The following is a 20995-nucleotide window of genomic DNA, read 5'->3' on the forward strand; positions in this document are numbered from 1 at the left end:
CTAATTCTGTTTTTAAACTCTAAAGCGATTCTGTTTTTCTAAAAAGAATAAAATCTTATCTTTCAATTTCTTGCTCCAGATTATAATGGCAAACATATCACTTTGAGTTCTCCAAAGAAAGATCATGGTAGAAACAATTCTTTCATAAAGGAATGAACCAGTCAAAAAAAAAAAAAAAATACTCCTCTGCTCTTTTTAAACCTTGCTAAGAGCAAATGTTCTTACATCTACATAAATCTTTTCACTGGCACCGAAACAAAGACTATGTTTATATATAACAGGGTCCTTCTAATGAATGCTAGAAATAGAACAATAAGGCAGTTAGAAAAAAATTGATCTCTGGAGTATCAACAGGTACAATATAATAATAGAAAAATGGCCTGTTCAGGGTAAAAACAACTCCATTCTTCATTTAACTGTCTGCACACAGCTGAATGCCTAAAAGCAAGGCTTTTTACAAGTAACGTAGTTTTAATGACCTCTGAAAGCTTGAGTTCAAACTTAGACTTTTAAGCATCCTTTGATGTCCAAATGTATTGTGCTGAGATGCAGAAAATGTGTATTCAAGTTCCCAGATCACGACTAATCACTGTGCAACCTTAAAATTACCTAGCTTTCTTGAGCCTTAGTCTCTTCATCTAGGGGGCAAAAAATGGGGGACTTGGTTACTGAAGTTTCTCACAGTGTCCAATTCTGTGCTTCTGGTATTCCAAAATATGGCACAGAGCAAAAACATTTCCCAAAACTTCCTAGTGAATCTCATACTCATACATTTAGTATTATACCACTAAATTAAATATATATATATATCAGATTGTCATGGATTTCTCTTTCTGTATATACTCCCTTTATGTTTCTATTAGAGGTTGATATTATTAGCACCTCTCCCCAGGCCAACTCCATAAATTCATTTGTGGTAAAATGAAGTTTAGCATAACACCACCAGTTCACATTGAATAAAAAAGGAATATACAAAATAATCTAACTTGAGGATTTGACCAGGAGGATGATGTCATGAGTGTTTGTGCTTTACCCCAGCGCTGTTGGTTTGTGCTTACCTCACGAATACTGCAATGATGTCACTAATACAATGTCTTTTTTTGACCAAGTTGCCAGAAAGCTGAAACTCCCTAAAGCTAAATCAGTGGCCCACCATGAGCAAAAGTCAGGGACTTTATGGCATGCTTTTTTGCTTCACCCTTTGATCCATTTGCCTTGCAAACCTGATTGCTCCTTTGTCTTATTTTTATGGCTTGTTTGCATTTATTTTATCATGAAATATTATATGCATTTCTGTGCCACTTAAGTTCTGTTTGGAATAAGGCACTCATCAAATCTTGATGAAACCTGCTTAATTTTCTTCTGCCTTTACTCACTCAGCTGAAAGTGGTAGAAAGGGTACCCATGAGCCCACAAATAGGCCTCCAATGTGCCCCTCCCCCTTCCTACAAATGCCCCCACAGGCTGCCCTCCAGTGACTTTTTTTTCTCCTCCTAAAATGCTTCCAAAGTTGTTCTGAGTGAAAGGAAAGCAAAGATTAACAAAAGAGCAAATCTAAGAGTTCCTCCTTTTCAGACCTATAAGAAAGTTTGCAAATATATTGCTGCCACAGCCATTACCCATAGTGTGGGCGGGACTGCTTCTGATTATTACTGAGAGGAGACAAAGCATTCTTTCCAATGGTTCCAAGAAGCTTTGGTAAAAGAGGCCTAACTCGCTCATAAAAAGGAAAAAACAAAAACAAAGCTTTCAAAGACATCAAGGAAAGGTGTTGTTTTAATGATGGAAACATCTTCGTTGTGGCTGGATAATTAGTCGTGGGTCAGCTTTGATACTGTGGAATTCCACTTCAGCTACACATACACAACTTACAGTACTCGTGTGTATCAGTTTGCTAGAGCTGTTATAACAAAATAGCACAGATGTATTTTCTCACAATCCTGGAGGCTGGAAGAAAGTCTAAGATCAACTCTGTGTGCAGGGTTGTTTCTTCTGAGGCCTCTCTCCTTGGTTTGTGCCTTCACACAGTCCTTCCTCAGTAACTGTCCAAATTTCCTTTTCTTATGCCTACACTGGTCATATTGGATTAGCCTGCTGTAACAACCTTATTTTAACTTAATTACCTCTTTAAAGAGCCTATCTCCAAATAGTCACATTCTGAGGTACTAGGGGTTAAAACTTTAACATATGAATTTTGGGGGCACATAATTCAGACCATAACATTGTGTGTGTGTGTGTGTGTGTGTGTGTGTGTAGTCAATGTGTGAAGTATATTTCTATCTCTTTTATAGGCCTAAGCAAGATTTTATTATTTTAAATGTTATTTAATCAGTTATTCAAGAATTATTTATAGAGCATCTACTATGTCCCAGACCCAGTTCTGATTATCTTAGAAGTAGCTTAATTGAATGAGTTCTTGTTGGTCACAGCCATATTGGGTTTGACATAGATGTGATCAGGAATCTCAAGTGTTCTTTCCACTCCATTTTCCAGCATGCATCTCAGGGATGTAGCAGACACCTCTCAGACTTCCTGTAAGTTCCACACTGAGGATAAAAGAGCTGAGTACATGGAGTCAACAAAACTTGCTGAACAAAATTCAGATCTGCAATACACCGAGTTGTTCCAACCTAAGAACCAGTCCATTCCAAATTGCTCCACATAGGTCATACCTACATAGCAAATTATTTTAAATAATGCTACCCTGTTCTCAGTAGCAATTTAGTCAATGCAAGGTATGGGAAGGGGGCATGAAAGATAAGGTACCACCTCTGCATTCAAAAGTTCCAAATCTAATGTTCCTTGCTGAAAATCCATGAGGAGAGAGATCGCCTCTCTTTCATTTTCCTAGGCTTTTCCTTCCCTTTCGTTTCTCCCCTGACCTGGGAGCTACCACTGATGATCTTCAGCCCAGGAGTTACCTGGGGCTACCACTGATGATCTTCAGCCCAGCTGGTGGCACTCAGAGAAAGAGGTTCTTGAGTCTCAAGCTCAGGCCTGGCTATTGCTGGGAGCATCATCAAAAGGGTGAAAACTTACTAGTTCTGAAAAGCCCTGTATGTAGCTACTTTTCTTATAAAATATTCATAGGTTTTCTGCCAATATTGTTAATTAGAAGATACCAAGATATCACAGAATTATAGTACTAGAAGGGATATTTTTGGGTCAAAATAGAAGAAAATTTATGTTGCCATCCCTGATCATCAACCTAATTTCCCTCCCTAAAATCTTCATGGTGCCTGTGGTCAGCTGGCAAGATGTAATTCGAGTAACTGGGCTACTCTTTGCATCATCTTCCTTGGATGTGCTTAAAAGGCTGAAAGGAATGGAAGCTACTTCACTTTGGTGAGTCTGCTTAATAAATAGCATAACTGCAATGCCCAAAGGCATAAACATTGATTTTTTTTCACTCCTTCAAACAATGACCTGCTCATCATTCCAATCTCTTTGCAACAACTACAAATGCCTCATGCTATTTTTCACAGATTGCTCAAAAAGTCATTCCTAAGTTGTCTTAACTAAATGACTGGGCAGGAGTAACAGAGATAGACAAAGCTTTACAATCAATCAAAGAAACAAACAAATAAATAATAAATCCACAATTATTAAGTCCAAAAAACATCCAACCTTTTTCTGAAAGATTGCAGCAACCTCATTTAAAGGTAAAACCTGACCTGGTGAGACATAAGGCTATTTATAGTCCTTATTGATCCAGCTTAGCGTGAATATTCATATGTTTTGCTGCAGAAATGTAAATGTATTTGATTTCAGACTCTGCTGAGAGTGTTAGATAATATAGGATATATGCACCCTGTTACCTTTCTAAAATAAAACTTTAAAATTCTGATTTCCAAGTCACATCTGGCCCTAAGGGTTTCAGATAAGGCATTAGGACGTGTAGTTTAAGTCACAATCAGTGGATAACCTAGGTAACTCAATACGGCTACTACAGTCAAGTCTTTTTTTATTTGAATGCATTGAAGAAAATCAATGGACGGTGGATGTTAACTGTCCCTGAGCTTTGCTGGGGCATTCTAAGCTCTGTTTCCTCTTTATCTGCTGTCAGGACACAGGTTGGAAGGCCCTACCTCATTGGCAGGGGCTGCTCAGGGCACAGCCTGGGAAAAGAAATGTATCCAGTGGGCAGTGAGGCCCCTGTCAAGGGAGGACTATTCTTTATCCAACTTTTTGAAACTCACAGTATGTTAAAAGTTAATAAAAACCCTACAACAGGGACATTAAAACTGCCTTTAAAAATGTTTGCATTGAATAAATTAACCCTTAAAATATTTATAACAAATTATCATAATTACGTGACTATGGCAATCTAACGAAATGCATCATTTAATGTTGATGGAAATATTCACACACGGCGCCCTAAAAACAGCGTGCTCTAATAATGGGTAGCAATTTACAGCTGGCAGATGAGCATGGTTTCCTCCGTTCTCTGTGTAAGCCTCTGTGACTAGGTGTGGAACCTCAGAAGACATGAAGTCAAAGCCTACACTTAGAGCCCTTGGGAGATGAAAGTCCAGTCCCTTGAGAGGTCCCAGTAAAAAGGAAGGGGGCAGAAAAGGGGACAGAACCTGGCTCCCCAGTGAGAACTAACAGTCAGCAGCATGGCTGTTCCACTTGCAGGTAATCAAGAACTGTCTGTATGCTTTAAGGCAGAAAGAGAAAGATTGTTTCAAAGTTTCCATTTTAACATCTCACACTGTCACATCACTGATGTTCTTCATTGAAGTTTTGGCTAATAAGTTCAGGTGGAGAATAAGATGCTAGTGCATTAGAAGGGGCTAAATTTAGCATCAAAAACCTGTGGGAGTGACTCTAACAAGGGCTGCTGAAGATACTTCAGCTTAATTACAATCAATTCTTTAACCCTTATGGCTCTCGTTTTCTGCTACTGTATGTGAATATCCTACAGCTAATTTGCCTCATGCAATACATTAACATAGTTGTCTAGGTGTTTATAAAGGAAATAGAAAGGCATGATTTGTAGGAGAAAATGAAAACAAACCTCCCTAAATCCCACAGTAAAGGAATAGACGACTACAACAGGACATATCCATTCCATGAAGGAATATGCAGCTATTAAAAACTGAGTAGAGAACAATGTAGCAACATGGAGAATGCTTATGTTATGATGTTCACTAGAAGCCCGGAAGACTAAATACTTTGCAGGTGATGATGGTCCCAAACATTTTTCTTTTTCTTTTTTCTTTTTTTAATGAGGCAAAAACATGGGCAATATTTGGTTCAGAATAAGCAAAGTATTTAAACGACCAAACTGTCAGGTTGTAGGATTTATATATGAATATTTCCTTTATTCCAAAAATGTCGTTTGGGCAACCAAAAGCACAAGAAGGAAAATAGTGTGTGTTTTGTCTGTTAGACCTTCAGGACTGGTCATCAAACTTCAAGTTCATAAGTTTGAGTGGCTTTTTTGTTGTTGTCGTCGTTGTTGTTGTTGTTGTTGTTATGGGTTTTTATTATTGTGGCTATTGTTTTGCTTGTTCCGTTTTTGTTTAACAATTGCACAGGGGCTTTCGATGATAAATCCTGAGGACCTCTGAGCCAGTCTGGCCCAGAGTTACAATCCACATGTGGATCAGAAGTGAGGGCTGAGCAGGGAAAGGTGGAACGGGCTCAGGAAATAACTCCTAGTTCTCTGGGTCCATCCAACGCCAAACAACCACCCCCGCTTTCATTTAATACCAAACCAGCCCCTCCGCCTCTTTTCCCAAGGAAAACTCAATAAGCTGGGCTTTTATGGCCCTGTGGTTTATTTTACTGTTAACAGTTGTTTTATATGCTAAATTGTTCATGTATCACCCATATTAAAAGTGTCCTTTAAAAACTACAGGCATACCTCGGAGGTATTGCGGTTCAGTTCCAGACCACAGCAATAAAGTGTGTATACCAATAAAGCAAGTAGTAACTTTTTTGCTGGTGGTGGGTCTTGCCTTTAACTTTTAAGAAAAGCAACATCTGTGACGCACAATAAAACCAGATATGCCTGAACTGCTACCGAGGCCTTCGTCATCCACAGCTCCTCTCATTTTCCTATCCAGGAAATGTGCTGTGGGCCTCTCCAGAGTTGGGGGAAGCGAATCTGTACTTCTTTGATGTATATAAAGGCAAGAGTCAAGGTAATGGGGGCTCAGTTCACAAAGCGAGAGAAGAAAACAGGTAAGATTTTTAATGACCACTCAGCCCCAGCAAAGGCATAAAATAATCTGATTCTTTGCTGCCTTCATCCACTCATTCTATAATTTGGATTTTAAACGAAATAGGTACCTTTAGGCAGGTACCCGATGGATGGTCTTGAGAGTTCAAATCCTCCCCCAAAACCTCAAGAACTAGAATTTTAGCCTCCCTGTGTTATAGTACTAGCAGCCACTGTGTAGTCCTCAAAATCTGGAAAACTTCCGCTCACAAGTATTCAGGGGCCATGTGACTTCTGAATGCTCTGTCAGGTGCTTTCGGTGACAACTCACACTACTCACGGGGTGAGAAAGGGGCAGATGGGAATGAGAAGGAAGGGCCCCTGCCTGTGAACTGGGTTTCTTAGGCTGACTGGTTGACCACTCCAGAAAGCAAAGTGCCACCTGAAAGACAGACTGACAGAAAATGGCATCGGCCACAGAGAAAGTGCTGGCACCTCCAACAAACTTGGGCTTGAGTAAGTGACTATGACAGTGAGATGTGCTAGAAAACCCAGTTGTGGTCACTTGAGTAACAGAACTCTAGGTTAGTAGAAATAAGCTTTTTCTAAATGGCTTTACATCTAGAGTAATATTAGTTCTGATACTGAGCATACTTTGTGAAACTACTAATTTGGCATCCACTAATCATTAACACACTAATTTTTTTGTGGAGAAGCAGAAGGAAAGATTTCTTTCCTGCAGTCACCTTTGGTCACTGTTAGCCATCACTCAGCTTCTAACTCCTTTATAGACAAAAATGTCCTTCACCTGCTAATCAAAAAGGCCACAGTCATGTCTCCACATACCTCCCTTCCAATCTCCTGCTTCAAGATCAAGTCACTTCTCTGCTTAAAATCTTCCGGTGGCTTCCTTAGATTAGAATCCAAGACACTGCCTGCCTCTTGCACCTCAGTGATACCAGCCTTTCCTTCCCCGCCCTCCAGCCACACTGGTCTTTCTGTGGCTCAAAACACACCAGCCCACCCCCGCCTTAGGGCTCCGCATTCCGGCTTTCTTAGCCTGCAGTACATTCCCAGCCAATGGCTGCGTCTCAAAATGTAGCTCAGAAATCACTGCCTCAGCAAGGCCTTCCCTGGGTCCCCTGTTCTGCCCTGTTTATTTTCCTCATAGCTTTTATCGCTACCATAAATTATTGTTTATGTCTCCCCACAACAAAAACAGAGAAGGATTTTGTGTGCCTTGGTTCCTTGTGTGTCTCTAGTACCTAGAGCAGTGCCTGGTATATAGTAAATCCTCAAAAAAATATCCGTGCAGTGAAATGAATGGATGTTTTGCGTGTAAAAATGACACCATCACTAAGAGCTGTACTTTGAGTTGACTTTCAGTCTGGGGGGATGGGCTGTGGGATCTATCATCCTCTGTCTGCTCAGGACTCCTGATACGCAACGGTCCTTGTTTGCCAAGAATCCAGGCCAGGTTTGGGGTGCAGTATGAAAAAATGGGATAGAAAATCAGAGCTGATTCATATGGAATTAAACCCAAGACCCATCTAACCTTCCAACAGGCCACAATGAAGAAATTAGGGATGCATTTTTAACAGTTATTTCTGTAAATTCTGTATTACTCATCAAAGCCAAATAACCTTCTGGTTGCTTTTATCACAAATGAAAACAAAATAAATGGAGAGATAACGAACTGACACTAGCTGCATGCAGAGCAGCCTTCACTTTTGCCGGGAGAGGCATCTAAGGGGTTCAGCGTACCTGTCATGAGGAAAAGGAGGCCAGCCACATGCTGGGTCAGGCTTTCCTCCCAGAAGAAACTGACCGTGGCCACAATGCAGCCGCAGAGCAGGACGGCTACAGCCATGCCCAGGAAGCCAGCCGTTATTCTTCTCAAATCTAATCTCAAAACAGAAACGGACATTCAAAATAATAAACAGAAGAAGGACAGTCATTGACAACTGGGAATGAAGAGCTTTGCATATGTTGTGTAGATTAACGAGCTACATGACAAGCTTACAACCTACAAGGCCAGGTGGTTTAGGGCATTCTCTTCCCAGGTATTTCATAAGAGGACCGATTGGGTGTAACAAATCAAGGGCTCTGAGTCTACCCTCCCTGAGTCCATGCAGAAGTCCATACCAAGCAGAGAACAGACCAGAGGGCAACATCAGAGCCAACTTGAGTAACAGAGAACAAGTTACTGAGTAACCTGAGAGCAAGGTAGCTTTGCAAAATATCTTTATTATCCTTAAAAGAGCAATAAAAATGTAGGTTACCACCACTGAAATGGCTGTAATTAATCTGACTTTGGAGAAAGAGCCTAAAAAGTGAGCTATTGTGAAATATGGTTTTCCCTAAGTACCACGGATGCCGATTATTTTCTTTTTCACTTACATCTATCTATTCCTGCCTGGTTTCAGAAAGGACTTGAGAAAGTGTAAGCAATTGTGGTGACCGAAATAGGGCCCAAAGTACACATTTAAGTCTTCTGATCATAACCACCCTCTCCCCTTCAACGTCGCCCCACAACCCAAGCACCCATTTCCCCAGGTTGGTGTCCACTGTATACATAACTGTCAGGGTTAGTCTATGACAAAAACACAACTGTGCCCACTGGGCCAGGAATACAGCCTCTCCCTCACCTTTAGGCCAAACCAGGGAATGGACTGGCTCCGCGGACTCGGACACACTTCCACTCCGATCGCTGCCCTGAAGCAGCACTCTGATTGTCCTGCTATCTTTACTTCTGTCTGTTTTCATCCTTCTTTTTTTTTTTTTTTAAACAAATGCTAATATTAAAAATTGTTAGCTACATTTCTATGATCTTTCTTAAAACAATAGATCCCAAACATAGGTCTGCATGCAGCCCCTGAGGCCAGTCGACAGGTCTGCTTTCCTGAGTTACCTATCACCTGTGTACACATTCAGCCCCGGCAAGCGGCAAGACCCACTGTCTGAAGCATGGGCTGCTCTATTCCAGTGGAAGCACCCAGCCACCTGGTTACATGTGCGTGTGGCTCCTGGTCCTCTTAGGGGTGCTGCATAGAGGGAGGATTACGGTAGCCTCCAGTCTGGCTCCTAGTCACACATGGACCATCCCTTTCTTCTCAGGAAATTTCTCATTTCCAACTCAGAGCATCTAAATTAAAGCAGGCCATTGCTGACCAGAAATGTAGACACCACAAGGCCGGAGGCCTGCAACAGTGATAATTTAGAGGGGCTGAATTTAATGTTAAGGGTATAAGTCGTTTTGAGACATGCACATCTGAGCAGGGTAAATGTAATAATAGTTCAGCTACTCTTATCTCACAATCTCCTAAATTCCCTATGGTTCAAGTTTTATTTTCTATGACCATTAAAAGGCGTAGGGTTCAGGTATAATCCACATGGGATTCACATTGGTATCAGACATGTTAAACTTCTCTGGTAAACACGGTATAGATCACCAAGTGTGATTTTCTTAGAAAGAGCCATCATGAGATTTTTTTAAAAGTGTCTTTCCACGAGAACTTCAAAAAGGATTATAAGGAGAATGCTCAATTCGGTTTTGCTGGGCAATAACAGGGTATAAACTCTGAGTAGAGATGAAGTTCTTTTTCAGGATCCTGTGATGATCTTTTCTGATCTGACTAAAACCAGTGACTATGTGGCTTTCTAGACAGATGATTAAGACTAAGAATTCCCAACATGCTCATAAAGAATTAAAATACAAAAAGGCCTAGATAAGACTAATTCAGATCTGCTGAGAAATGATCATTAACATCAGCCAGCAAGAAAGAATTTTCAGGAAGTCATACTATTAAGAAATAAACCACATTTTAGTCAATGACTTTCCTTATCCTAAATTTGCCAATCATAATATTTATGATATCAGACCACTGCAACAGAGCTTCCATTTATGCATTTGAGATTCAAAACAGAACCTTTTGATCTGCAAAGAGGTTTATTTAGAAAATGAGACCCTGCTTGGTTTTCTGCAGTGCCTTTAGCCACCAAACGAGATCACCGAAGTCCTTGCCACTTATTTCGTTGGAAAAGAAAAACGTCAACCTCTAATTAGGGTAAACACAGAAAAGAATTTTGTCTAATATTTGCTTTCCTGAGTTACCTATCACCAGGCAGCATGAATCAATAGTTTTCAGGTAAATATCAGCCCTTTTAAGCATCACACTGCATGCTCCTTTCTAGAGTTTCATATTTTCCTGACAATGAAAAAGGGTAATACCTGCTGTTGAGATGCAGAGGTAACAGACATCCTCTGAGAAAATTACAACGTACACTCATAAAAATATTTTAGCGGAAATATCAAGGTCCAAGATAGACACGGCACCTAAAATGAATACTGTATAAAGATAAAAGGACTTACGGTATAATCTCCTTGGTTAACACTGAGCAGGACCTTATACCTGATGACGTGGTAAGGAAAAAACTCAGGAAGCCACTTGTGTATCGATGCCACCAGGGCAGGCAGACGCGCACACTGCACTGTCTCACAAGACCTCATGCCTGACTTTCACACATTTGATGTGTAAACGAGTTGTGACTACAGCATAGTGAAATGACTCCCTGAGTCTCTAACCAGGTCAGATTGAGCCCAGAGGCCCACATGTGATCAGCATAGCATCTTTCACTCCAAACCTGAGAGGGCTGATGGGAATATTTTCATTCAAAAAGACACTATTTCCAGTCTGAGCCTCTCCCAGAAATACTCACGAAGCAGGTGCCATTCATCTTGTTGTATTGTCTTGGTTAAATTGAAAGGAATGTTTCGTAAGCGGATTGGCTGAGAAAAGTGGTACTTGATAGCTGTGCATCGTTGCGCAATACCTTGAAGAAAATAAGAAATGCGATTTACTAGTCTGTGCATTTGTAATAGAATTCTGGAGACCCAAGGCAGAATAATGTATTCTAAACAGGCTGGAATGGGGGAGGGAGTAGGAATTTCTTGATTATTCTCATTAATAAAGACAAGTCAGAGCAGTAAAATCCTAAAACATGAAATAATTTTTTAAATCATGTTTTATTTTTGAATATATTAAATTTGATAAGGATCTAAACTCCCCTAATTGTATTACAACACTGAGTATATAATAACTAAACACGAAACTCCTCAAGAAGAAATGGCTTAAAAGTACACAGATGGTTGGGAGAAATCAGCTTGAAATATTAAATTAACACGGATAAATGACACATGTCTGAATTTGGTCCAATCTCTAACTCTCAAATGGGTTGCATCAAAAAGTTCATTAGGAAGTGCATTATCGGAAACTGGAAGACACTGTTCCATAAAGACAACCTTCTACGTGGCGGTTTAGGCGGTGAGTAAGTCACCAGGCAACCCACAGGAGCCAGCTGATGTAATTCCTGGATGTGACTTTCACTGAACTGCATTCTGGCTCCTGAGAGAAAAGATAATATTGAAAAATTTCCTCCCTTTCCTGGTTTCTGACCATCATAGGCACAATATTTTGAAATGGGCAAGTGTACCCATTGCTTTACACCTAGTACTTTCTCCTGCCCTCCCTCCCAACTCATATATTTATTCCATAAATTAATACAGGCCTGTTTTCCCCCTTAAGTCTTCTGAATCTCATAAAAGTATCTACCTTCTGTCAAATTAAAACACAACAATACTTCCTTCTTTCACTGTGAATCATCTTGGTCAGTCGTTTTGAGAAAATGCAATCTGATTAGATTAACTTTTAAAGAGATGTGAGTGAGTGTTAATCCTTTAATTCTGGCAGCTGTTAAAAAAACATTCTCATAGATGCAAATAAATCCCTAATTGGTGAGATTTGAGTAAGCATAATACTCAATGCTGGAATTAGGGGGTGGACTGGGGAGAAATTTTTCCCCTAGACTCAGAAGAGCTGCCCCTAGAACAAGTCCTGTGCTAGGGAAATGTGTAGTCTCTTTTACATCATTGCAAATACCCTCAGGGTCCAGCTCCTCCAGCGCCCCTTGGTGGGAACGGTCATGACCCCAGTGGGCAGGGAGAGTAGCAGAAATGAGGTGAGCAGCCGGCCCAGTGCTCTCCCGCTTCCCCAGGGGAATCCGGCAAGTGCCAGGAATGAGGTAAGCAGTGCACACATCACCCGAGTTACCTTTCCTTTCCCATTAGGCTCCCAGGCTAAATTTAAACTGACAAGATCCCTGAAATGAGATGAGAAAAGAAGTAGGGAGAGTGACAAGGTCTGGCCTGGAAAATAACAAGCAGTCCTCAAAGATCCCAAACTCTGGGAGTCTGGTGGTAAGCCCAGGGCTCCTCAGCTGAGTTTGCAAGAAAATGTTCTACAACCCTGGTGTTCTACTCCCTTGGAAGATGATTAGAGACTTCAGGCAGAATTAGAAGAGAAAGTGGGAGTGAAGGACAGATCAGCATGTGTCAGAGGCCTGCCATCAGCCATTCTATTTCCTCGTTCTTATACACTTGTTCCATGTCATAGCAGAAAGTCTAATAGCTTCAAAGAGGAAAGTATATTATTAATGTTTGGCTTCCTACAGCATACACGTAAAATGGACAAAATGAAACTTGACAAAAATCACACAGGAAAAGACCTGTAGTTGCTTGATGGCTTGTCAAAGACAAATTAGGGCCTTTTACACACACACACACACACACACACACACACACACACACACACACACAAATATCACTGATGGTAAGACGTAACATCCATGCAGTTATGTTAAAGGGTGATACTGTGAAAATCCACAAGGAGGCATTAGACTCAAATTTTTTCAAAGCCATGCATGCAAACTTGGAAATTAACTGGCTTTCCGGGTTTAGAGAGCAATGAATCCGGCTCTATGAAAAGGAACACAAAAAACATGATCTCATTGCACCAGATGGCATCACACAATGGGGGGAAGAAACATGCAGAGGGTTGAAAAGAACAAGTTGTGTTCTATATTTAGTGATTAATGAGCTTCTTAAAGGGCCAAGTAGAGGCACTTTAATGATGACATAAACCATAGAATAAGATCTATTAATATGCTACACAGAGGTTAGGAATGGAGTTTGTGGCCTGGTGAATTTCTGTTGTTTCTGGTGCTTAGAGAGAGGAATCAAATCCCAAGCTAAGTCATAGAAACCCATACTTTATTATAAATGAGAGAGAAAGGTGAGTAACAGCAGAAGGTGCTGTAAAAATGTTATTAGTGACAATCAAAGAGGAGGCAGTATATGTGGTAGCTAAAGGCCTTGCAGTCAGACACACTTGGATTTGAATCCCAGCTGTGTGACTTTTGGCAAATTACTTAACCTCTCAGAGCCTTCTTCTGTTTAAAAGAGGGGGAATAATGGCAGATACTTTATATGGGGTTATTGTGAGGAATGAAAGAGGTAATTCAAGGACTTAGCATAGGATGTGGTCCACTCTCAGCACTCAATAAATGTCATCATTTAATTATGACTTATCTCTTGGCACCCACTCACATTCACTATATAGAACTATTGTCAAATACTAAGAGTCTACCCTAAATGGGCATCGCAGATTAACCCGGGCAGACACATGAAAGAGCTGTCCGAACAATGGCCCATCAATGTCTCTCCTGTTTCCTCTCCATTCTCACCACTTCAGGGCAAGATGCCCATCATCACTTCACTCCCCTATTCTCCCCACCCTCCAATGCACCCTGCATGCCTCTGCTAGATAAATCTGCCGTGTGAAGATTTGGGGCCTCTTGAGCCTCAGCTACCCATCTGTAATGTAGAAGATGAAAACCTTTAGGATTTTCACTACATCCACCTACCTTTTACAGTATCATTAACTTAATATGTTTCTTTAAATTGATTACTATAATAGTTTTACTTGCCATAATGTAATTATGTATTTATTTAGAATTATGTATTTATTTAAAACAGCCACATAGTCAGTGCTACATAAAGGATTATTAGGTAGCTTTAATGCTGTGCCAATGTGTCAGCTTCCACACTTAGGCAAACAGAAGATAACATCTCTAATGGTTCCAGAGAGCAATACAGCTGGGTTTCCATAGTCAGGCTCTGCCTTGTCCCTGTCCAGAAATATACCATCAGCTCCCCACTGAATCAAACACAGGCTCTAGGTCCCTATTACCTTCCTTCCCCTCACCTCAATTACTCTTACCTGTGACTGATGCCCAGCCTCCCAGACATGCACCCTGGCCATATGGTACTGATTCCTTCCTCTCTGTACAGCCTTCACCTTGGAACAATCCAAAACAGACAATGCCCTCCAGATTCACATTCAAAAGACCTTCCGCAAACACAGGAGCCCAAGCAGCTAACTCCCTTCTCTGGCTTCATTCTAATATTAGAGGTTGAGCCACACAGTCTGGCTCTTGGTTACTTAGTCTTTGTCATTTCCTAATAAATCCGATAGTCTGCTTCCCTCTGAACTTCCCAAGTTCCTGAAGAATTGAGCCTGACTTCTTTCTGGGTCTGTGACGTTTAAGAGATGTCAACAACAACTGCTGACAACAGCAGTATAACTGAGGCTTCAGGTTCTCCAGCAGACGAAAGGGTTGGTGAACAGTCTGCATTGTTTCCTAAAACATTTCACAGGCAACTTGGAATTCCATAACTGACCCGTGGGCAGAAAAATAAAGAACTTTTTTCCTATCAGCTCTGCCTGCACACATCCTAGTTTAAAATGAAAGCTCAATCATGAGGTCATAAGGCAAGGTAGCTGCCATGTTCTTGTCAGAGAGATTTAATTTCAGAGGGAATTGGGTACTAAGCAGACAAAGGAAAATGTTTTCATCGCTACCTCTTGTCATGGGTATGAATACCCTCGCTTAGATAAATAAACCAAGTACAGTAAGTTTAGCAGCTTAATGCTCTCTTTTAAGCTTCAAATGACCAAAACAAGTCCTGAAAGTGAAGCTCCTGAGGACAAACCCGTCATCAAGTCAGAATTGAAAGGAGAGAGGTACAAAATTAGTAAATCTAGAGTGACACTGTCCAGTAAAACTACAGTGCAAGTGACATATATAATTTTAAATTTTCTGATGGCCATACTAAAAAAAACAGGTGAAATTAAGTTTCACATATGTTCTTTTAACACGCAATCAATATTTCGAAAATTATTGAGATATTTTATATACTTTTTTCATACTAAGTCTTTGATGTCGTGTGTGTTTTCTACTGATAGTGCATCTCCTTTTAGACAAGTCTCACCTCAAGTGCTTGACAGCCTCATGTGGCTGGTGACTACTGTAGCAAAGACAGGAGATTTCCAGATGAAGGTGAATAAGACTCCTGTCAGAGTAGAAGCAACTGAAAGCAAGAATGTTTCATGTAGGATGTATCTGAAAGGAATAAAAGTTATTCTTTGGATGCTCTCCACAATATACTTTCATGTCCTGCTGTAACTGTTTCCTATTACTGATACAGAATCAACTTCTTGGTAGTGTGGAGCATTAGTATCTGCATTTACTCTATATTCTCTTTGGAGCAAGACAGCCTGGATTTGCATTCTGGCTTCACAATTCACTAGCTGTGCCCTCGGCAAGTTACTTAACCTCTCTAAGCATCAGTTTCCTCGGCAAGTTACTTAACCTCTCTAAGCATCAGTTTCCTCGGCTATAATATATGGACAGTGATAGTTCATCTATCTCATAGAAGGATTAAATGAGACACTCATGTAATACTTGTAGTGTTAGTTTCTATTACTCCTGTTACTACTACTTACTACTACTGCTACCATTATTACTACTACTGCTATTTTATTTATCTGAACAAACCTAGGCAACTGGACTATTTCTTAATGTCAAGACTCAGGCAAGTTCCATGAACTGTAAATACATGATCTCTAGGGGACAAAGAGGGAGGATTCAATGACAAGTCTGACTGACTCAACCTGTTGTGATGAGAGTAAATATCATCACAGGAATTTTTTTCTTTTAAAGCATCCAAAGAATAACAGTGTTCAAACAGGTATGAGCTTATGCAAAGGTGGAAACTGTCATTTGTTTTAGGTTAGTGGATGACCACTGGTTTCCTGAACTGAGTTTTAAATTTCCTTTAATGTAGTTTTTTTTTTTTTGTATCTTTATTTTTTTGTATCTACAGTAAAAAGTAATAAAATACTTAAAACTTTAAAGCCAGAGATTCTCAGCTTCTCAGAATCTTCGTGGCGTAGAGGCCGTGACTTAGCTGATGGGATAAGTATTCACAATTGGAGGCTAAAGAGAGGATGTGATTTGTGTGGCTTATGGGGGATTTCAGCCCAGCTGAGTGCTCTCTGCTTCCCTCTCCCTCCCCATTCCTCTTCTCTCCTTCCTTCTACCTTCCCTCTCTAGCAGGAGATGGGAGAACCACAGTGTGGAAATTCTTTTTTCCTATTCTTTTTCCTCCACCTCAGAATCGCCAGTGTGGGAAAAGGGATGTAATTATGCCTCTGGATTATGCCATTCCCTCTGTGGAAGGCAGACACAGGCAAGAACTGACACCCCATCCCATACCTTGTTCCCTGAACCCCAACTCTGGTGAAACTGAATACACCCATCCACTCAGTGGGTGTTCGGCCACAGCACATTGTGGTGTTTCCTTCTCACAGGGGAGACCAAGTCACAGGGACAAGGCCAACAGTCGTTGCTGGTTATTCCTGCTCTGGTCACAACATGCTGACCTCGGAGAGGTCGATACAATCTGAACAAAAGCTGTCTTCATGGTCCATGGGTCTAAAGCTGTTGTCAATACACACCTGAAGTTAAAATCTCCTGGATTCAGGAAGGCATCCAAACAGTTTGGGAAGCAAATTTAAGCTTTCCTCCCTCTCTAGCATGACTTTTTCAATTAGGGTGAACATCAATTAATACAATTTCTTTAATCAAAAGATTAAGCTCGTGTACTCTCAAATTCTGAGAGAAACTTGGGAACATGGGGTTTTTTTTCCCTGCATTTAATATGTGTGTATAAGAAGCAGCATGCAAGGATGTAAACTAGAACAGTGGCTTTGGAACCCTGCCGTGTGACCTACAGCAATAAACTCAACTGCTCTGAGCCTCCATTTCCACACTTGTACAACAGGGGTGACACAATCTCATAGAATTGTCACGAGGACTGAATGAGATAATATACGGTTGACCTTCGCACAAAGTGGGGGAGGGGTTAGGGTGCCAACCCCCTCCTAGTTGAAAATCCATGTACAACTGTTGGCTTTACAGTGAGCCCTTCTCATCCCAAATTCAACCAACCACAGATCTTGATGGAAAACAGTATTTTCAATCTGCAGTTGGGAAACCATGGCTGGGAATACTCTTTTCTATCGTTGGTTGGTTGAATCCAAGAATGTGATACCCATGGATAGCAGAGCAGACTGTATTTATTGGAGGGGAAACCTGCATATAAGTGAACCCGTGCAATTCAAACCTGTGTTGTGTAAGGGTCAGCTCTTCCTGTAATTCCACCTTCAACTCCAGCATTGGGAGGAAGTAAGTTGCCAAGTCTCAATGATTACATTTTTGCCATCAAAAGTCAATCATTTATTCTTTCTTTCACTCATTCATTTATTCATTCGTTCAACAAACATTGATTTAGCAAGTACCTTTTAAACAGAGGACCTACTTTCTGAATTTAGAATACAACATCACAAAACAAAAAATGAAATAAGTAAAACTAATTGCAACTCTGAAATGGAGAAGGGGAAAGGAGGAAGAAATGGAGAAAAAGAGAGGGGAGGAGAGAGACAGAGAGAGATTGCCACATAAATACTGAAGGCTTTAGCAATATCCCAAATACGTAAAAAACAGCCACTTAGTGGAGAAAGACTGCCCATTTTAGAACGAGTTGGCAGTGTTCCAGGCAAATTATGTTTTAAAACAATGCACTGGTGGCCCCTTCCAGGTGTCTTGATAGAATCCTTCTAATTGAGCTACACTTTCAGAAGTTTGTTTCGCTTATGAAAATGAACCCTGGATCAAACTGAATTGACTAATTACTACTGTATATAAAGATTAGGAAAGCAATGTTTGGTAGAGCTAATTTATGAAAATATAGGCAAGGGCAATAGCTCTGCTCAGACTGTGAAAAAAATTTAAATATATTTGCTATTGTGAACAATATTCTCGTGTCTCCTTTACCAGATGGGCTGCTGGATTTATGAGGGGATGTGTCACAGACACATATCAAGATAAATGGAAAGTAGAGGCCCCTTTAAAGCAGCCTGTAGGATCTAAAGAGAGGGCCTGTTCTGTAGCTGGCTCTATAATTGATAGAGTTGTACTCCTGGGCTTTGATAGGTTATGGAATTGAGATCAAAAAATAATATAAACTGATTTCAAACATTTTCTACTTTTTCTAAGTCATGATCAAGGCTAAGCAATCATCAAGCAAAACTGACAAGTCTGAACTGCATTTCCTTTAACTTCGTCAGTCCACCCTCTCATAGTTAAATGGCCTGATAAGTACCAGGGCCAAGAAGTAAAATCTCCAAATTGAATGGATGATCGAGGATTCACTCCAACAAGAACAGAGGATGGCGCTCACCACCTTCCAGCTGCAAGAATCTATGGCAAAAAGAAGCCAAATCCCAAAGCCATTCGCAGCAGGCAGAAAAGATGACAGGGCAGGGCTCTCTGTTTTCAGCAGCCTTTATCACTATTTCCCATGTGTTCTGGTTCCGCGAACAACTCCATGGGCATTGCTAAATCATGACATAAATCTGCAGCAGATAAGCACACTTTTGAGACCACAAGAACTGTGTTAGTGTAGTTACAAGGAAAGGATAATCATGCACTTATTTATTATATAGCCTCTTACGCTGTATTCAAAGTGCCTTCTTACACATCTCTGTAACTTACACAAAGCGCATAGTCTTCCCTTTTTACAAATAAGGAGAACAAGGCATAGGCCACTTAAGTCGCCCACCTATGCCCAAATTACTGAATAGTAATAATAATTTACTGAGGGTTTACTACGTGCCAGGCTCTACGCTAAGAACTTTACTCACATTTCCCCCATGAGACAGGTTCTATCATTACTTCTGTTTTACAGAGGAGGAAACTGAGGCTCAGAGAAGTTAAATAATCTGCCTAAAGTCTCACAAGTGACAGAGCTGGCATTGAATTTGCATGTGCCTCCAAAACCAGTTCTTAGCTATCTTAACAGAGTTTGTCAGATGAAGATCACTATGATTGTATCTGATCATGCCTAATTAGTCTTCTTAAATGGTCAAGGACAAAGCAGGCAGGCAAGAACTGACATGTGGCGTTGCTTTTATTGTAATATTAACTGTGTTTTTCCGTCCCATTCGCTCTCATTCTACCCTCTATCCACAAGAAGCAGAAACAAGGACTCCAGGAAAGCACTGTCATCCATGAAGATTCCTTTCCCTGCTTGCTGATCAGGTTTTCACTTGCCTAAAGTCCTGACTGGGGCAGAGGAATGGCTGGGGGAAAAGAAGGTGCCAGAAGGATGGAAGCGGGGAGGTGGGGAGAAGGAGATTTCACCTCACCTCTCTGTAATCCCAGAGCCCTGGACACACAGGAGCCCAAGAAGGTTGGAAGTAGGGTGGGAGAGTGGTTAACACCTAGAGTGAAGACTGGAAAGGAAAACCTCGTCCTTGACCAAGGGGAGCGGCTCCCTCCTGATGAGAATCTCTCTATGTGTGGAGTAAGAACCGCTCCCCCACCACTGCGCACTCAAAACCGAAGTCCCCATTCTGCCTCCTACCAGAATTCACCCACTTACCCACATAGTGAAAACAGTCAAAACAACCATCAGGTGCTTGAGCCTGAAATATAAATATTTTTGGTCCAATTCCAATGACAGCGTGAAGGGGAGCTGTGATTCTGTTTACCACCTGTGCTTATCACATCTAGCCCTAACAAGTCCTTGTCGGAGGACAAAGCTAGGATGGAATAATTCAGATCTATATTGTACTACCTTCCCCATTGTACATTATAACACATACACACACACAGCCACATTTCAGCCCCCATCTCATCAGACATGCCCACAAAACATTTCCAGCCCTAATTTTACACCAAGCAGTATGAATGACAGACAACTGGGCGTAAAAAAGAAAAAAATGCCAATAAGCAGTTTTACTAAGCATCACTTAAATCAGCCATTTGGGGATACAGCACTAAGAACCAGAGGGCAGATAGAGTGTAGCAGAATCTCAAAAATTAGAGGTTAAGGACCAGCAGCCAGCCCCCACTCACTCTAGGGCTCAGCATCCCTGCCCCACTGCCCCTCAGGTGCCTCCTGTCTACCCTCCACCTGTCCCCAGGCCCTGGGCTCAGTGCAGCCTCTTCCTTCAGCCACCAGCTCATCTCAGCTCAGCCCAGCACATTAGCATTCTTATCACTCCCCTCCACCCAAAGGGGAAAACCTTCCAGCTGCCTCTTACTTAAGTATCACCCTCGGCACCAGAAGTCTGAGCCTGTGCATGACTGACAGGGAATACGTTGATAAGGGATGGGACTGTTCCAAGTTTCTGAAGGATAACTAGGTAATTAAAAGAAAAATCTAATTTTAGAAACTTCTGAAGAAATTATTTTAAACTCTCTGGCAACAACCTTTATGGATTACTCTCTTTACCAGTGACTTCTTCTTGCCTTTGTTTGGTTTTCAAAGCCTGGGGCTAGCTGTTCCAGGTCATCCCACAGTCCTCAGCCTCCTCTGCAGTCACTTACACCTGGAATGGAAGCAGAAAGGCCACTTCCATTTCCTCGCCAGGCTCAGAAGTACCTGAGTTTTCTGTGTCTGAGCATCTGGTGACTGCCTGCTCGGGAGCACAGTGCCCTCTGAGAACCTTACCCCTACTTGTGCAGAGCAATGCAAAAGGTTTCAGAGAGCATCATTAAATTCCAGAAAAGCACAAATGT

The 20995-nt window shown here is 41.2% G+C and overlaps 1 protein-coding gene across 1 annotated transcript in view; it reads right to left on the minus strand.

Annotated features, from left to right (window-relative positions):
• The window catches only part of TMEM178A (transmembrane protein 178A), a 43457-nt gene that overhangs the window by 2341 nt on the left and 20121 nt on the right, over window positions 1-20995 (minus strand). Inside the window, exons 2-3 of the mRNA XM_006909649.1 lie at window positions 10889-11002; window positions 7934-8071 (exon numbers count right to left, since the gene is read on the minus strand). Of these exons, the coding sequence (XP_006909711.1) occupies window positions 7934-8039 (106 nt within the window). The 5' untranslated portion in view covers window positions 8040-8071; window positions 10889-11002. The remainder of the gene's footprint in view (window positions 1-7933; window positions 8072-10888; window positions 11003-20995) is intronic.

Source organism: Pteropus alecto, unplaced genomic scaffold, assembly GCF_000325575.1.
Source record: "Pteropus alecto unplaced genomic scaffold, ASM32557v1 scaffold131, whole genome shotgun sequence".
Classification (NCBI taxonomy): Eukaryota; Metazoa; Chordata; class Mammalia; order Chiroptera; family Pteropodidae; genus Pteropus; species Pteropus alecto.